General features: G+C 40.2%; 1 protein-coding gene and 1 pseudogene across 3 annotated transcripts in view; one reads left to right on the forward strand and one right to left on the reverse strand.

Moving 5' to 3' along the window:
* The window catches only part of tnksa (tankyrase, TRF1-interacting ankyrin-related ADP-ribose polymerase a), a 141,690-nt gene that overhangs the window by 55,878 nt on the left and 66,877 nt on the right, over positions 1-18,935 (reverse strand). For all 3 annotated transcript variants that reach the window (XM_078214203.1, XM_078214202.1, XM_078214201.1), the window contains one exon: positions 3,356-3,450. In XM_078214203.1, coding sequence (XP_078070329.1) covers positions 3,356-3,450 — 95 coding nt within the window. The remainder of the gene's footprint in view (positions 1-3,355; positions 3,451-18,935) is intronic.
* On the forward strand, positions 6,245-6,447 carry LOC144495376 (U2 spliceosomal RNA; annotated as a pseudogene).

Raw genomic sequence — 18,935 nt, forward strand, 5'->3', positions numbered from 1 at the left:
AACCTATTCCTGGCCTCGGCTTTTCTGATGCTTCTCTCCACCCCGGCCTCACCATTTATTCTGCTCCATTCTGTTCCCGGCCCAGCCTTTATGCTGCTCCGTTCCTGGCTATGGCTTTATGCTACTCTGCTTCTGACCCAGCCTCAGTGCTCCCTCCCTGGCCAGCCTTGATGCTGTTCCCTCCCTGGCCAGCCTTGATGCTGTTCCGCTCCCGGCCCAGCCTTGATGCTACTCTGCTCCCCACAGCGTTTCCTTTTATAAAGTTCAGAACCTTAAATCAGAATCAAAGATGGTATCTGATTCATTGTGAAACATTGGCCAGGCAGCACGGATGGAATCAGTAGCAACTGGATGCAGCAGATGCTGATGGTGTTGGCTTCAGTCTTACCACTGTTGGACTGGAAGAAACTGGAACATCCAAGGCTGGATGTTGGAAAAACAATCTTTCTGCACAAATACAACTGTGGCACAGATGATCCATGACAAAATCCAATCTCTTACTGTTGGAATTTTGGAAGTTCTACCATTATATGTACAATTGCACGAACACGAGGAATTGCACATCTATTATTGACTGCCAGGAGTTTAAAAATCACAAAATTGTTTGGAGTTTGACTAGTGACCCAATGCCATGGAAATTCAGCAAATTTTGAAAATCAAAATTTCCCAGTTCACATATTATAAATCAGATGTCAAATTAGTCCATAGTGAATTTACTAATCCTGCTATAATTAGGCCATTTCCCCTCTGAAGTATGTCCACCATTCTATTATACATGATTTGTATCTCAAATCCATTTATCCGGCTTTGTTCCAAATCGCGAGGTACATTTTGGTTGTGTAAGATTTTGGCTGTGTAAGGTTAAGTCTTAAAAAGTTGAAAATTTCCATTACACCAGAATCCACCGATAGGAGAATCTATGACTGTCACTAATTTTGAATTTATTCACTTTTTAAACAAAAACATTTGCAGAACATAGCATTACAACTATGTTAATCAGGAGATAACTTCCATATTTAAATGGCAAATGAACCACCTCCAGGAGGTCCTTTTGCTCTGCGTGTAATAACTGTAAAGACAAATTTGCATTTAAATAGCATCTTTTACCACTTCAGGGTGCCTCAAAATACTTCACAGTTAATGAAGTATTTTTTGAAGTTTAGTTATTAAAATGTGGGAAACATAGGAGCCAACTTGTGCACAGAAATGTCCCTCAAATAACAATGAGTAAATGACCAGATAATCTATTTTAGTGATGTTGGTGGAAGGATAAATATTGGCCAGATCAGTAACTTCAAATAGTATCATGGGATCTTTTACAGCCACCTGAATGGGCAGACAAGACCATCTCTAAGGTTGAACTGTTGGCAGTGCAACACTCAATTATGTGCTCAAGTTTCCATAGTAGGATTTGAACCAATGGCCTTCTGATTCAGAGCGTTATCAGTGAACCAAGGCTGAAACCTAGGCACTTTGACTTTACCTCGGCTTATATTCTTTGAAGACTTCACATGCTTAAGTTTTGTGGCAAAGTTTCTTACTAAATTAACTAAAACTAGTGATAAAGATTGTAAAACATGAAAATTCAAAATATGCAATTCTGCAAGTCATACAACGGCTTCCACAAATTAAAAGAATTGTGCAGCGAGTGCCCTCTGTTTTAAATAAATCACTGCCTAAATTGCAGCCCTGTTTATCAATCTTTTGTAAATAATTAAGTCACAAAATTAGCTACAGCAACAGAACACAACAGTTGTCAGTGTACTTCATTTCAATGCTTTACATTTGATTACACACCCTGAAAAAAATGTTCTTGGATGTAACAGGACGCTACGTTTAAGTGTATTTATTGTCACAAGTAGGCTTACATTAACACTGCAATGAAGTTACTATGAAAATTTCCTAGTCGCCACACTCCGCTGCCTGTTCGGGTACACTGAGGGAGAATTTAGCATGGCCGATGCTAAAGTGAGAAAGAGTTCCCCACTGGCTTAAAAGTAGAATGAAAGCCTGCGGGATACTGGTTTGAGACATTCAATTGATACCAAAAGTGGGATGAGAAGACTAATCTATTTATAACTCACTCTAGACCATAGAAACTATCTGCAGAAAAATGACAGGTATGTTCAAACTGCTGAGGTGGCTTGTGAGGGTGATCAATGGACAGACTTCGCCTTATATGCATCAACATACTCTATGCTCTGTAAAATTAGGCTAATTTCTTGTGTTTATATTCTATTAAAGACACAATCTAATTTAAACATTACTTCAATCAGACAGCAAAGCGCCAAAGTGCAAATGTCAATCTGTTTCAAAGTAGCAATTTTGCATCAGATAGATCATCTGCGAGTGTCCTTTACAGTTAGATATTTTCTATGCAGATTCGACTTCAAAAGTATTATCTATTTCTCTCTCAAAGCAGCAAACGCTGATGTTTGTCTATAGTAAAGTGTTAACTTCTGCTAGAACAATATTGGTTTTCTCAATCTCAGTAAAGGTAAAGTCACCATAGTCCCAGATGACCACAGCCTGCTCTCCTTTTTGAGGGGCAGAGCTGATTGGTGGTGATTTAACCTGAGGAACACCACACCTCAGGTGAGGGACAAGGTTGAGGAGGTGGGGCCTTAATGAATCACCTCATTTGGTACAGGAATTGAACCCACGCTGTTGTTGTTGCCCTGCATCACAAACTAGCCGTCCAGCCAACTGAGCTAACCGACTCCCCATTTCATTTTCAACAGCACAGATTGGTGAGAGGATTACACCAAGTATTTCACTGTTTCACTTCCAGAAAAACTGCACAAGGCAGCTTGGGTTAGGAGATGAAACATTATCAGCAAGTTCTCATATTTCAAAATGGAATTTCAAATAAATTGCAACAGAGGAATGAGACTTGCGTGTGCTGAGCTTGTAGAAAGAAGGGTACAGGGTAAGACCAAATATAACAAGTCAGTGGACTGTGTTAGAGTCTAGGTTGCATTGCAACATCTTTGCATTCAACACACTGCTATTATCATCTGCAGAAAAGTAAAATACATTGCCAAAACTAATTAGCACTCGAGAGCAAAACTTTTCTACAGGATAAAATTTTTTATACGGTCATGCATTATCATTGTTCTTGACCTTATATTAACAGTTACCATCCTGAGATGCTTCAATTGTGTTTTAACTAACCAAACAGTCCCATTTAACATGTTTTCCACAGAACCCTGCATTCCAACAAAATAGTAACATTTTGCTGGACTAAAACCTTTCATGAAGTTTTCAGCAGATGGCCTTTAATAGCTCTAAAATGCAACCAGTGCCAAGATGTAGTATAACTAACACACCACATTAAGTTCAGCACTCAGCTTACCCTTTGTCCTTTGCGTGTACGTCGGCTCCATGCTGGAGAAGGAGTTGAACAATCCGGACACGATTGTAACCGGCAGCCAGATGAAGAGGAGTAGACTGGAAGCAACAACCAACAATTTAGAAAATAATTAGCATAGGTCAAAACAATTTTTCACCAAAACCCTTATCTGAAATAGGTTATATTAATCTTTGCTTCTAGAAATAGTTCACAATAAGCATTAATAGTTTGCATTCACAATCTTTTGGGCCATGCAGTATTTATTACTTTGGTTGTTATTTACACATTCTCTTCCTGTGTAGCTTTATGACAAGCATTGATACTGGATATTTATAAAACAAAAATAGAAAATCTTATACTGACAGTCTTACAAAATTCACAAGGAGAGATTTTCATTTTTGGTACCTGGTAGATAATCTGGTGGAGTGGAGTGCCCGCCAACATTGAACCTGCTCAGTTTGCATTCAAGCAGATTTTACAAGGTTTGGATGATCCACCGAACCAGATTAACACCAGGCATTGAAGGTGAAAATCTATTCTATAGGTTAATATATGTGCAAGACTTTGTTAATAGCCTTTAAGGTTAGAATATTTGGATTTAAAATTAGAAAAAGTCATTCAGAAAAAATGATAAACTGCCTAAGATATTAAGTAATTTTGATATTTAAACTTGAATATATATATTTACACTATAGCTGATTCCACTGAAGCAAAATAAATCACAAAATTGATATTTTCTGTAATTAAAATAGCAACGAGCCATAATTGCAGTCTCCCTTGAGCAATATATTCCACAAAATGTTATTCCCAGAAGTCATGTTGAATCAGAAATGTTGCATTCCATTAACACAGCCCTTTTTCAAACCAAGCATGGCTGTGTACACATGAAAAGAGTTTGAAATTAGTATTATTCACCAGACCAAGATCAGTATAATTATAGCTGCATTGCTAGTTTAACTAGGTTAATAGAACAACTGCAGAACAGTTGGGACTGATCTGCAAACTCAACCTTTGAGAAAGAGACAAACATCCCATGCAAAAAAACTGACAATAATTGTCCTCTGGTGATCAGCACCTACCTTGTTGAGTTTATATTTAAAATGGCCAAGTGATCAATCTCCTTTTGATTGAAATACTCTAACCTTAAAGTCTATCTTTGATGAGAATGGCAATGAAACTCAAATACTTCAACTTCGAGGTGGGAAGGGTGGGGAAATGAACCCACAATGAAATAAAGGGATTTTTTTTTTAAACCTTGATCTGGTAAATTCTATTTCAGAAAACAAAATGCGCAATATCTTGCAGGTCAGGTCAGTCTGAAGAACCAATCTTAAAAACTAGCACTTTTAAGTAGCATTTTCCATCATTGGTGCCTTTCTTTTCTGTAAATGTAACTTGAAAAAAATCAATCTACTGGTGATTTAAAAAGACTTGTATTTTAAGAAAATAATTTTGCATAAATATGTTTCTTAAAAATTGGGTTTGTGACAAAAATAATCAAGAATTATATGCAGCTGTGATCTCGTTACGAAAAGAGCAGCAACTGTAGCTAGCACATTTTTACATTTCAATAGACAGCAAATAGGTATCCACAGCACAGAACATTTGCAACAGTCCATCATGAACTACGATTTGCATCAACTAACAGGCTTGGTCTCAAGTGTCTTTATTGGTCGGCTCATGGGATTAGAGACAAAGCTTTAGTCAACAGACAGGTTACGTGCCTTGCCAGCAAATCCCAAGCAGAATATAAAAAAGCTGCATTTATTTTATTTCGAGCATTAAATATTGTTGGTATATAGTTTTCTAGGGAAAATCAAGAATTCCAGCGTACAATAGCTATCATCTTCTGAAGAAAATGAAAAACTCAACAGATTAAATGAAACAACAAAACAAAATAGACTTAAAATATTATTCAGATAGCGGAACTGTTTTAATCCACCAAGATTTATTTGGCAGTAAGATTTCAAGATTCATGCATCATTGTTTCTCTAATATCACTACCTATTCTTGCCTACCCTATGCCCAGAAGGCAGCAACAGGCTTGATTGCAGATGGATCTACATCTGACTTCATAATCAGTTTACTGGAAACTTCTGCAAGATTCAGCTGCAACCCAGTCAAGAACATGTAGTTTGCCAATGCAGAATACAAGAACCTATACCACAATTGATTCTTATCAAAACGAAACTGAACCAAATTCAGATGGAACTTTAAGGTCAGTTCCTGTATACATTAAAGAATGGGTGAAATTTGGACCCAGTAATCTTCAAGGATTTGACTTAAATTGAGAGTTTTGAACATCAGTTTACCAGATTAAGTGAGAAAATGTCACAAAAAAATCCCCTTGTATCTACTTAATTAGGTATGAACAAATTAATTTTGTCTAGAGAAGTGCTGCACATTTGAAATTTATTTAATAGCTAAAGCAACAGAATTTTCATACTGCACAATACATCTATAATTTACTCAAAGTAAATAATAAACAAATCCATCTGGCACCATGTCAAAATTGTGAGACATCAAAATTTAGTAAAAATAAGCAATTTTAAATGTGCAAAATACAAATATGCAAACTTCTGAATTGAAAAAAATTACTTCAGCAAAGATTTGCATTTTTGCAGAAGTGTGTTTGAAAAGCTTTGATAATGAATGGTTCACAATAGTGCATGAACTGGTTTATTGCTTTATGAATTTATATCATGTTGCTGATAACAGGAAGTGTACATGATTTACTATCATTTATTTTTAAAAAGAGTATTTTGTCCCCAAGTAGCCTATACTTAAAATAGAACAATTAAAATGAAACCCAGAAACGGAAGCAACAGTTCTGAAGATACTGAAATTTAAGATCATTCCAAGAAGGCTCTACAATGACTAAGACCATAAGAAATTGCTTCTTGGCCTTTTGGCTAAGATCAAGTGTAGTATGGATTGGATGCTGCACTTGGTTGAGGTCATTAGGTTGCATTGAAGCTTCATATGTTGCATATGAAGCAATTTTTAAAAGCGGCATCTCGGCCTTTTGGCTAAGATGCAAATGATCTCAAGTCTTGGAGGAGGTGTTGCTTTGCTCCTCCAATCAGCTTGGCTCATGTAGATCAGGCCCAGGACAGGGTGATTTGGTCGCTTGCCCTGTCTTGTCAGCCTGGATCGGAAATGTCTCAACTTGTTGAGACTCTGAATTGGATTTGATTTGATTGAATTGGAAAAGTACAAAAAAAATAGGAACAGGAGTAGACTGTTCAGGGCCCTCGAGCCTACTCCGCCATTCATTAGGATCATGGCTGATCTGACATTCCTCACGTCCACTTTCCAGCCCTTTCTCCGTAATCCTCGAATCCCTTACTGATCAATAATCAGCTCAGCCTTAAATATGCACAAGGACTCTGTCCTCACAGCTCTGCGACAAGGAATTCCAAAGACTCAAAACCCTCAGAAGAAATTGCTTCTCATCTCGGACTTAAACTGGCACCCCTTTATTCTGAGACTATGCTCTCTGGTCTAGACTCTCCCATGAGGGGAAACATCTTCTCAGCATTTATCTTGTCAAACCCCTTAAGAATCTTTTTGTTTGAATGAGATCACACTTCATTCTTCTATATTCCAAAGAGTCCCAACCTGTTTATCCTTTCCTCATAATACAATCGCTCCATACCAGAGATCATCCTAGTGAACCTTCTCTGAACTGCCTCCAATTAATTATCTTTCCTTCAATAAAGGAAGGAATCTTGCTGCAGCAAGATTTCCCTACTCTTATACTCCAATCCCTTTGAAATAAGAACCAACATTCCTGATTACTTGGACGGTCTTCCTGATTACGTGCTGCACCTGTGTGCTTTGTGCACAAATACCCCCCAAGTCTCTTTGCGTTACAACTTTCTGCAGTTTTTCTCCATTTAAATAATACTCCACTCCCTTGTTCTTCCTTCCAAAATTCACAACTTGCCTTTCCAACTATTTTTGTGTTGTCTGCAAATTTGACCACAGTACATTTGTTTCCTTTCTCCAAACCATTAATATATACTGTAAACAGTTGCAGTCCCTGCACTGATCCTTGTGGAACGCTTATCCCCACTCACTGTTTTCTGCCCATTAGCCAATTCTCTATCAATGCCAATATATTACCTCCAACACCATGGGTTCTTATGACTTAATCTTTTGTGAGGTACCTTGTCGAACGCCTTCTAGGAGTCCAAATATAACACGTCTATTGGTTCCCCTCTATCCAGTCTAGTTGAAACCTCTAAAACCTCTAATAAGTTAATCAGACATGATTTTCATGAAGCCATGCCGACTCTGCTTGATTAGATTGATTTTCCAGATGTGCTACTTCCTTAATAATTGATTCCAACATTTTATCAACAATGTTGGATGTTAGGTTAATTGGCCTATAATTATCTGATTTTTATCTCCCTCCCTTTTTAAATCGGGGTGTCACATTGGCAGTTTTACAATCCTTTGGTACTTTTTCAGAAACCAAAGATTTTTGGAAAATTACAACCAATACATCCACTATCTCTGTCGCTACTTCTTTAAGGGTCCTAGAATGCAAGGTTTCAGGACCTAGGGACTTGTCTGCTTTTAGCCCATTAGGTTGCTTATTACTACTTCTCTAGTGATAGTGATGGTACTTAATTCCTTCCCCACATTCTTTAGTACTAATGTTTAACTCCTCTGCCATTCCCCTGTTCCTGAGATTCATTTTCTAAGGGGTCTATGTTCACTTTGACCTCTTTTCCTTTCGATGTATTTAAAGAAACGCTTGTCAGTTTTTATGTTCCTTGCTTGTTTGCCCTCAGTTTATTTTCTCTCTCTTCATCATCTTTTTAGTCCTCCTTTGCTGGATTTTGAATTTATCCCAGTCTTCAGGGCTATCACTGACTTTTGCCTCCTGATATGCTTTTTCTTTCAACTTAATACTCTCCTCAACTTCCTTGGTTAGCCGTGGTTGGTTTATCCCTCTCAAAATCTCTCTCCTTGCTGGGATATATTTTTGTTAAGAGTCATGAACTACCTCCTTAAATGTCTGCCACTGCTTTCTTACGGTCTTTCCTGCTAATCTATTTGCCCTAACTCTCCTCAATTCATTGTATTCCCTTTATTTAAACTGAACACAATTTTTTACGATCCAAGTTTCTTACTCTCAAATTGAATATTAAATTCTATCATGTTATGATCACTACTTCCTTTTACTCTGAGGTCATTTATTAAACCTGCCTTATTCCCCATCACCAGGTTCAAGGCAGCCTGCTCCCTGGTTGGCTCCATGACATGTTGCTCTAGGAAACTATCCCTAATGAACTCTATGAATTTGTTGTGGTAGCTACCCTTTCCAACTTGATTAACCCAATCACCATGAAAATTAAAGTTAACCATAGGGCGGCACGGTAGCACAGTGGTTAGCACTGTTGCTTCACAGCTCCAGGGACCTGGGTTAGATTCCCGGCTTGGGTCACTGTCTGTGTGGAGTCTGCACATTCTCCTCGTGTCTGCGTGGGTTTCCTCCGGGTGCTCCGGTCTCCTCCCACAGTCCAAAGATGTGCGGGTTAGGTCGATTGGCCATGCTAAAATTGCCCCTTAGTGTCCTGAGATGTGTAGGTTAGAGGGATTAACGGGTAAAATATGTAGGGATATGGGGCTGGGGCCTGGGTGGGATTGTGGCCAGTGCAGACTCGATGGGCCGAATAGCCTCCTTCTGCACTGTAGGGCTTCTATGATTCTAATAATTGTTTGACTTTTGACATGACACAATGATTTTTTCCTGCCAAACCATAATACTATTGAGTAACTCAAGTTGTCTGTCTAGCAACAGGATGGTCAAGACTGGCACAAAGCTGCTTTTTCAAAGGTACTAGAAGAAATACAACAAATCCAAACAGTGCATTCTGCTTCTGTGCAAGGCAGAAATTAAAAAAGAGATAATTGTAAAGATATTCAGAGAAAATTCAAAAGCTATTTTAAAAGAAACAGAGAGAATTGGTTTAGTGTTCTTTGCCTTCCAGTTCTCATTTTTTTCAGATGAAATAGCAACCATAATATAAATAGTTTTCATTACCAGCTGAAATGATCAGGTTCCATGAAGGGAGTCAACTCAACACTTACGCTTAGAATGCTCATGACCTCAATTCGGAGTCTTGTTTTATGTCTCAGAGATATATAAGACATCAACTGCCCAATCAATCCAAGCACTTAAAAAAAAAAAGTGGTTTTCTTGATGCAGTTTATACAACATCGTGATGGAAATGTCAAAAATCATGAAGTGACTGGACAGGATAGATAGAAGCAGGCTGTTTCTAGCAGTTAAGAGATGTAGAACAACGACCTATAGATACTAGATTAAATATGAGATTTTGCAGTGAGAGTAATTCTTCACAGAATTGATAAGACTCCTGATGGCACATATGGAGGCCATTCGGCTCATTAGGCCCATGCTAGTTTGTTGCAGGACAATCCATTACCCATTTTCTACTGGATTCCCATGACCTTAAAGTTTATTTCCCTTAAATGCCCATCCAATTTCCTTTTGAAACCTTCATCTCCTGCTCCAACATTCTCAAAGACACAGAGTTCCAGGTCATTACAAACTGTGTTAAAATGTTATTCCTTACATCACCCCTGTATCTCTTGATCAAATCCTTAAAATGTGTTCCTTCAATCAGCTAGTGGGAGCAACTTATTTTTGTCTCCTTATTTAAATCTATCATAATCTTGTACACATCTATAAAATCTCCCCTCAATATCCTTTGCTCCAAGAACAACCCCAGTTTCTCCAACTTAATCTTGTACCTGGAACCATTCTGGTAAACTTGCATTGCGCCCACCCAAGGACTTTTGCATCATTTAGTGTGGTAACTAGAACGAGGTGCAATGCTCAAGTTCATTTGATATTATTGCCACATGTATTTACAGTTTTTGTTTCTTGCACGCTATACAGACAAAACATACTGTTCATAGAGAAGGAAACAAGAGTGCAGAATGTACTATTACAGTCATAGCTAGGGTGTAGAGAAAGATCAACTTAGTGCAAGGTAAGTCCATTCAAAAGTCTGACAGCAGCAGGGAAGAAGCTGTTCTTGAGTCGGTTGATACATGACCTCAAACTTTTGTATCTTTTTCCCGAAAGAAGGTGGAAGAGAGAATGTCCGGGGTGCATGGGGTCCTTAATTATGCTGGCTGCTTTGCCGAGGCAGCAGGAAGTGTATACAGAGTAAATAGGTGGGAGGCTGGTTTGTGTGATGGATTGGGCTACATTCACGACCTTTTGTAGTTCCTTGCGGTCTTGGGCAGAGCAGGAGCCATACCAAGCTGTGATACAACCAGAAAGAATGCTTTCTATGGTGCATCTGCAAAAGTTGGTGAGAGTCATAGCGGACATGCCAAATTTCCTTAGTCTTCTGAGAAAGTAGAGGCGTTGGTGGGCTTTTTTTAACTATAGTGTCGGCATGGGGGGACCAGGACAGGTTGTTGGTGATCTGGACACCTAAAAACTTGAAGTTCTCGACTCTTTCTACTTCGTCCCCATTGATGTAGACAGGGGCATGTTCTCCTTTACGCTTCCTGAAGTTGATGACAATCTCCTTCATTTTGTTGACATTGAGGGAGAGATTATTGTTGTCGCACCAGTTCACCAGATTCTCTATCTCATTCCTATACTTTGTTTCGTCATTGTTTGAGATCCGACCCACTACGGTGGTGTCGTCAGCAAACTTGAAAATCGAATTGGAGGGGAATTTGGCCACACAGTCAAAGATGTATAAGGAGTATAGTATGGGCCTGGGAACACAGCCTTATGGGGCACTGGTGTTGAGGATGATCGTGAAGGTGGTGTTGTTGCCTATCCTTACTGATTGTGGTCTGTGAGTTAGGAACTCTAGGATCCAGTTGCAGATGGAGGTGCCGAGGCCCAGACCATGGAGTTTGGAGATGAATTTCGTGGGAATAATAGTGTTGAAGGCTGAGCTATAGTCAATAAATAGGAGTCTGACATAGGTGTCCTTGTTATCTAGGTGTTCCAGGATATAACACATTATATAACCTCTATAACGCTCTGATTAGGTTGTAACCTAACCAGAGCATTATAAACGTTTAGAATAACTTCACTGCTTTCATACTCAATACATTAAGATCGCCTATACTTTAATTACTCTCTTACTATGTCCTGCCACACTCAAAGATCGATATACATTAATACTCATATCCCTCTGTCTCTGAACACTCTTTAAACTGTATGCTTAAGTATATATGGCCTCCCTGTACATTCTGCCAAAATGTATCACATCACATTTCTAAGTATTTAACTTGCATCTGCCACGTGTACGTCTATTCTATTTGGCTATTTGTTATCACTGTCTACTACACCTCCAATCTTCAGCAAACTTTGTAATATTACTCTATCGCAATATCCAAATCAAATACATATATATATATTATATAAAGTAGTGGTTCTAGCGCCAATCCTTGAGAAACTTCACTCTATCATCCTCCAATGTGAGAAAAACCTTTCACTTGTAAACCAGCCTTTTACGTGGTTCCTTGTTAAATCGTTTCTTAAAATTCATATAGACAACACCCATTGTATTTGCAGCATCAAATCTATGTTTCCTCACCAAAAATTCAAATAGATTTGCCAAACATGACTGCAATTTACAAATGCATGTGGACTCTCCTTAAATAACTTAAACCTCGTCAAGTGGTTAAGAGTATTTCAATCTGCTGGCAACTTCTTGGGAAGATTGGAAGATTATGGCAAGCTCTTCATCCCCAATTCCCTCAGCAAGGGCCTGGACCTCGTGAAGCATTGCCAGACGTAGGGACTAAGTCCAAAGATTACATTTAACTGGTGAATGAAAATAAAGGGGTTAAAGGTATTTGGAAGTGAGTGTGTGTGTGAGTGTGTGGTGGGGAGGGTGGTTAGTGTTCAAAACAGCACAGACTGGTTGAGCTGAATGTCCTGTTTTTAGTGTTGCAACTTCTACGCATATCCATTCAAAGATAATATTAATTCAGCAGTCATTTACCTCTGTCTCAGTTAACCAAAATTAACATCTGCTAAAACTAGAATTTGAAAAGTATAGATTTCAATTTGTGTTTGAAGCTTCCCTTCTTTCCTCATCCTTCATCCAGCTGAAGGTCTACTTTTGTATTTTCCATACCCAGCTGGAGTTGTTTACGGTTCAAGCTATGACATTGGCGCCGAAACAGCCTATTTCGTAAGGCAGGCACTTTTGAAAACGTTCAACTACTTCAGTAATTTTCTATAAACCTTCAGAACAGGTTTCCACATCTATTTAAGCAGAGTGATAACGGTACATCAACAGGGACACTATTGGAACATTGTAAATATTTTCTACTGATATGCATCCTCTAAAATAGATACGGTCAGCTTTTACCTTCTGAAAAATCTCTCATTGGGAGATAAGCATTCGCTATACACTCTTAGGAGTAAAATCTAGCTTGGTAGCATTCACATAAAAATAGAGAATTTAATTAAATGGCACAATGGTGCAAGTCCTGGGATGTGCGGGTTAGGTTGATTGGCCAGGTTAAAAATTGTCCCTGAGATGTGTAGTTAGAGGGATTAGCGGGTAAATATGTGGGGGTAGGGCCTGGGTGGGATTGTGGTCGGTGCAGACTCGATGGGCCGAATAGCCTCCTTCTGCACTGTAGGGTTTCTATGTTTCTATGACTTCCTTTCAGATATGATGTAAAACAGGACATGCAACACCACCACGGCACTTTTATGCTGGTACTGTGTGTATGGTTTCCCAAAACCAATCAAGTTCGGCATCACTCTCATTATGTGGACGATATATAAGTGAAAAAATTGTGCTGCACAATGCAATAATGCATTTTGATTTGAAAAGGCTATTGGACTATTAGGTAAAACAAACAGCAAAACATGGCTCACTACAACTCATCTGGAAACTATCTTGAATACATCCACACTTTCCTCAAGAGAAGCAAAGATCAGTTCAGTGAAGAAGTGAAATATATCTTTCATGTGCATTGCAGCCTACCAAAGCATTTGAAGTTTCTTGTCTACAGCATTATCTTCATTCTTGAATTGTGTACCCTACAATACTCCCCGACAGACCAATGATCAGCAATGGAGGAAATTATGAAGGAGGTGACTTTCAAATGTTTTCTATTCTGAACCTACAATTTTATAAATGCTTACACATAAGTCCTTCTACCATTTCCAAGATAGCATGTTCTGTAGGGCAAGAAGCTGAAATTAAATAATGAAGTCTAAATTTTCCAAAGTTGAATCTTAGACAATTAAAAGGAGTAGGAATAAAGTCCACTACATTTGAAGAGTGAGGAAAACTATCAGAAACACTGGCTATCTCCATGTTCCCTTCTTGGACAATATCAGAGTAGTGCCAACAATGGAAGACAATTTGATACTTACACTACTCAAGGATAAATGCGTTTGTTTTTGAAAGAAAAGCCCAGAAAACAGTTTTAATGAAAGAGTAAAGATTATTTCATATGATCAGCTTAGTTCAGCTATGCACATTTGTACTATGTAGGCAAAATAGAAAAACATCCCATAACAGTTAAAAGATACAATCAGATAAAAATGAATGCCAAGCTGAAGGAGACATTAAAAGGGGATGACAAGTGACTTTTAAAGGAGGAGGAATGTGCAGAGATACTTTGGTTTGAGGAGAGATATCCCTGAATCTGAGATGCAGACATCTGAAAGCATGGCTATTAATGCTGGAACAAAACAAGGAGGACATGCACAAAGGATCAAAGTTGGGAATCATGCGGAGTCCTGAGGCAGAGGATTGGGTAGTAAGGATGGAGGGGCAAGATCGGACATTTTTAATCACAGTCAGGCAGGATTTAGTAAGTAGGATATGAGTTTTGGATTAATTGAACTTTGCTGAATGAGGAGGATGGGAAGTCACTCAGAACGCACAGGAAATATCAGATATGGAGAGGATGAAAATTTTAGCAGCAAATAGACTGATGCAAAGTGGCAATGTATGGAAATGAAAGGAGGCAGATTTTGTCATGGAGGGGGTTTGGGATGGAATATTACTGTTATATCACTGAGGAGAAATAATATCGTAAGAAGTCTCACTACACCAGGTTAAAGTCCAACAGGTTTATTTGGTAGCAAACGCCACTAGCTTTCGGAGCGCTGCGCCTTCATCAGGTAAGTGGGAGTTCTATTCACAAACGGGGCCTATAAAGACTCAAACTCAATTTACAAAATAATGGTTGGAATGCGAGTCTTTACAGGTAATCAAGTCTTAAAGGTACAGACAATGTGAGTGGAGAGGGGGTTAAGCACAGGTTAAAGAGATGCGTATTGTCTCCAGCCGGGACAGTTAGTGAGATTTTGCAAGCCCAGGCAAGTCATGGGGGTTACAGATAGTGTGACGTGAACCCAAGATACTGGTTGAGACTGTCCTCGTGTGTGGAACTTGGCTATCAGTCCCTGCTCAGCGACTCTGCGTTGTCGTGTGTCGTGAAGGCCGCCTTGGAGAACGCTACCCGAAGATCAGAGACCGAATGCCCGTGATCGCTGAAGTGTTCCCCAACAGGAAGAGAACACTCTTGCCTGGTGATTAGAATCATAGAAACCCTACAGTGCAGAAAGAGGCCATTTGGCCCATCAAGTCTGCACCAACCACAATCCCACCCAGGCCCTATCCCTATACCTTTACCCGCTAATCCCTCTAACCTACGCATCTCAGGACACTAAGGGGCAATTTTAGCATGGCCAATCAACCTAACCCACACATCTTTGGACTGTGGGAGGAAACCGGACCACCCGGAGGAAACCCACACAGACACAAGGAGAATGTGCAAACTCCACACAGACAGTGACCCAAGCCGGGAATCGAACCCAGGTCCCTGGAGCTGTGAAGCAGCAGTGCTAACCACTGTGTTACTGTGCCGCCGATTGTCGAGCAGTGTTCATTCATCCGTTGTCGTAGCGTCTGCACGGTCTCCCCAATGTACCATGCCTCGGGACATCTTTTCCTGCAGCGTATCAGGTAGACAACGTTGGCCGAGTTGTAAGAGTATGTACCATGTACCTGGTGGATGATGTTCTCACGTGAGATGATGGCATCTGTGTTGATGATCCTGCACGTCTTGCAGAGGTTGCTGTGGCAGGGTTGTGTGGTGTCGTGGTCACTGTTCTCCTGAAGGCTGGGTAGTTTGCTGCAGACAATGGCCTGTTTGAGGTTGTGTGGTTGTTTGAAGGCAAGAAGTGGGGGTGTGGCCTTGAATGACATGAAGGCTCCGGAGAAGATGTTGGAGCTTCTCCGCTCTGGGGAAGTACTGGACGGACTCAACCGGGATCTCTGGTTCATGTTCACAGGTGGAGAAGGTGGTGGAGAAGGCATATGGCATGCTTGCCTTTATGGGACGGGGCATAGAGTATAAAAGTTGGGGTCTGATGTTGCAGATGTATAGAACGTTGGTTCGGCCGCATCTGGAATACTGCGTCCAGTTCTGGTCGCCACGCTACCAGAAGGACGTGGAGGCTTTGGAGAGAGTGCAGAGGAGGTTTACCAGGATGTTACCTGGTATGGAGGGGCTTAGTTATGAGGAGAGATTGGGTAAACTGGGGTTGTTCTCCCTGGAAAGACGGAGGATGAGGGGAGACTTAATAGAGGTGTATAAAATTATGAAAGGCATAGATAGGGTGAACGGTGGGAAGCTTTTCCCCAGGTCGGTGGTGACGTTCACGAGGGGTCATAGGTTCAAGGTGAAGGGGGGGGGGGGGGGGGGAGGAGGTTTAACACAGATATCAGACGGACATATTTTACACAGAGGGTGGTGGGGGCCTGGAATGCGCTGCCAGGCAAGGTGGTGGAGGCGGACACACTGGGAACGTTTAAGACTTATCTCGACAGCCATATGAACGGAGTGGGAATGGAGGGATACAAAAGAATGGTCTAGTTTGGACCAGGGAGCGGCACGGGCTTGGAGGGCCGAAGGGCCTGTTCCTGTGCTGTGTTGTTCTTTGTTATGTCACATTATCTGTAACCCCCACGACTTGCCTGGACTTGCAAAATCTCACTAACTGTCCCAACTGGAGACTGTACACATCTCTTTAACCTGTGCTTAACCCTTTCTCCACTCACATTGTCTGTACCTTTAAGACCCGATTACCTGTAAAGACTCGCATTCCAACCATTATTTTGTAAATTGACTATGTGTCTTTATAGGCCCTGTTTGTGAACAGAACTCCCACTTACCTGACGAAGGAGCAATGCTCCGAAAGCTAGTGGCTTTTGCTACTAAATAAACCTGTTGGACTTTAACCTGGTGTTGTGAGACTTCTTACTGTGTTTACCCCAGTCCAACGCCGGCATCTCCACATCGAGAAATATCATTGTACAATACGAATATGAAGTTCAATAATTTCCTACAGCCGTTCAGAGCAGATTCCCTCACTAATTTGTGCAGACTTGCATCAATAGGGGTAATATTGAATAATGCAAATATATAAAGTTATATATATGCTTCCTCTTAAATAAAAAGGACCACCTTACAGAAAGCTACAAGAGTACTATTATCTTCTGAAAAGATGATCTCCCTTGGAGGACAACTTTTGTCCTTCAAATAATAATGTGCATTTCCCTCAGAGATTGGTGCTGGGTCCACTGTTATTTGTCATTTATATCAATGATTTAATGATGAGAATTTAGTAGGCATGGTTAGTAAGTTTGCAGATGACACTAAGATTGGTGGCATAGTGGACAGTGAAGGTTATCTAGGATTGCAACGGGATCTTGATCAATTGGGCCAGTGGGCTGATGAATGGCAGATGGAGTTTAATTTAGATAAATGCAATGTGATGCATTTTGGTAGATTGAACCAGGTCAGGAGTTACTCAGTTAATAGTAGGGCGTGGGGAGAGTTACAGAACAAAGAGATCTGGGGTTAAAGGTTCATAGCTCCTTGAAAGTGGAGTCACAGGTGGACAGAGTGGTGAAGAAGGCATTCGACATACTTGGTTTCATTCGTCAGAACACTGAATACAGGAGTTGGGACGTCTTGTTAAACTTTTACAAGACATTGGTAAGGCCACACTTGGAATACTGTGTACAGTTTTGGTCATCCTATTATAGAAAGGATATTATTAAACTAGAAAGAGTGAAGAGATTTACTCGGGTGCCACCGGGACTTGATGATTTGAGTTATAAGGAGAGGCTGGATAGACTGGGACTTTTTTCTCTGGAACGTAGAAGGCTTAGGGGTGATCTTATAGAGGTCTATAAAATAATGAGGGGCATAGATCATCTAAATAGTCAATATCTTTTCCCAAAGGTAGGGGAGTCTAAAACTAGAGGGCATAGGTTTAAGGTGAGAGGGGAGAGATACAAAAGGGCAGAGGGACAATTTTTTCACGCAGAGGGTAGTGTGTGCCTGGAACGAACTGCTAAAGGTAGTAGTAGAGGCGGGTACAATTTTGTCTTTTAAAACTGTTTAAACAGTTACATGGGTAAGATGGGTATAGAGGGATATGGGCCAAATGCGGGCAAATAGGGCTAGTTTAGGGGTTTTTAAAAAAAGGGGCGGTATGGACAAATTGGGCCGAAGGGCCTGTTTCCATGCTGTAAACCTCTATGACTCTACGACACACACCTATAGCAGTAAAATCTGGGTTGCAAATAAAAATTAAATGAGTATAGATTAATTACGAGACACAAGGGTGCAAACATTCTGGTTCAGAGGCAATGGCCAGGGAGGTAAACTGAATCAGTGGCAAGTGCCTGAAGATAGCAGCAGAGGCTGGATAATTGCTGTGGATCTTTCCACTGTTTAACAGTGGCCCATGCAGGCTGAATGTAGGACCAATAATCGGATAACACAGAGGCTGTGGAGAGATACAGATGGAGGGTAGAGATGCATGCCATCAGAATATACTTAGAAGCTAGCTCCATATCTTTGGATAATGTGTCAGGGAACAGAGCTAGTTTTCAGTAATTTATATTTGTATTCATAGGTATTAGAAACAAGGTATAGCTTTAAGTAAGTTTAATTGTGTGTTTCTGTTATTTGAAAGGGTTAGTGACTTCTGTTTAGATGCATGCGTGGCAATGAGAGTTTATGATATGAAAGCAAATAGGGTTTTAAGGAAAACTAGGCTATTGCTTAGCAACCAGGGGCCATCCAGCACAGAAAGAACTGTTGATGGGTTAGGTTGATTGGTCATACTAAATTGCTCCTTGGTGTCAGGGAGATTAGGAAAGTAAATACGGGGATAGAGCCTGGGTGGGATTATTGTCGGTGCACGCTCGATGGGCTATGAAGTGGAGCATAGCATCCTTACTTTTATGTTCAACTCCTCTCATAATAAATGATAGCATTCAATAAGCCTTCTTAATTATGAGCTGTACCTGGATACTAGCTTTTTGTGACTCATGCACTCGAACATCTAGATTGCTCAGCATGTCAGAATTCTGCAATCATTCGCCATTTAAGCAATATTTTGCCTTTTTCATTCTTCCTGTTAAAGTAAACAACTTCACATTTTCCCCACATTATACTCCATCTCCCAGACTTTAGTCCACATTTTCCCTACATTACATACCATCTGCCAGAT

This window comes from Mustelus asterias, chromosome 6, assembly GCF_964213995.1.
Source record: "Mustelus asterias chromosome 6, sMusAst1.hap1.1, whole genome shotgun sequence".
In the NCBI taxonomy this organism is placed as follows: Eukaryota; Metazoa; Chordata; class Chondrichthyes; order Carcharhiniformes; family Triakidae; genus Mustelus; species Mustelus asterias.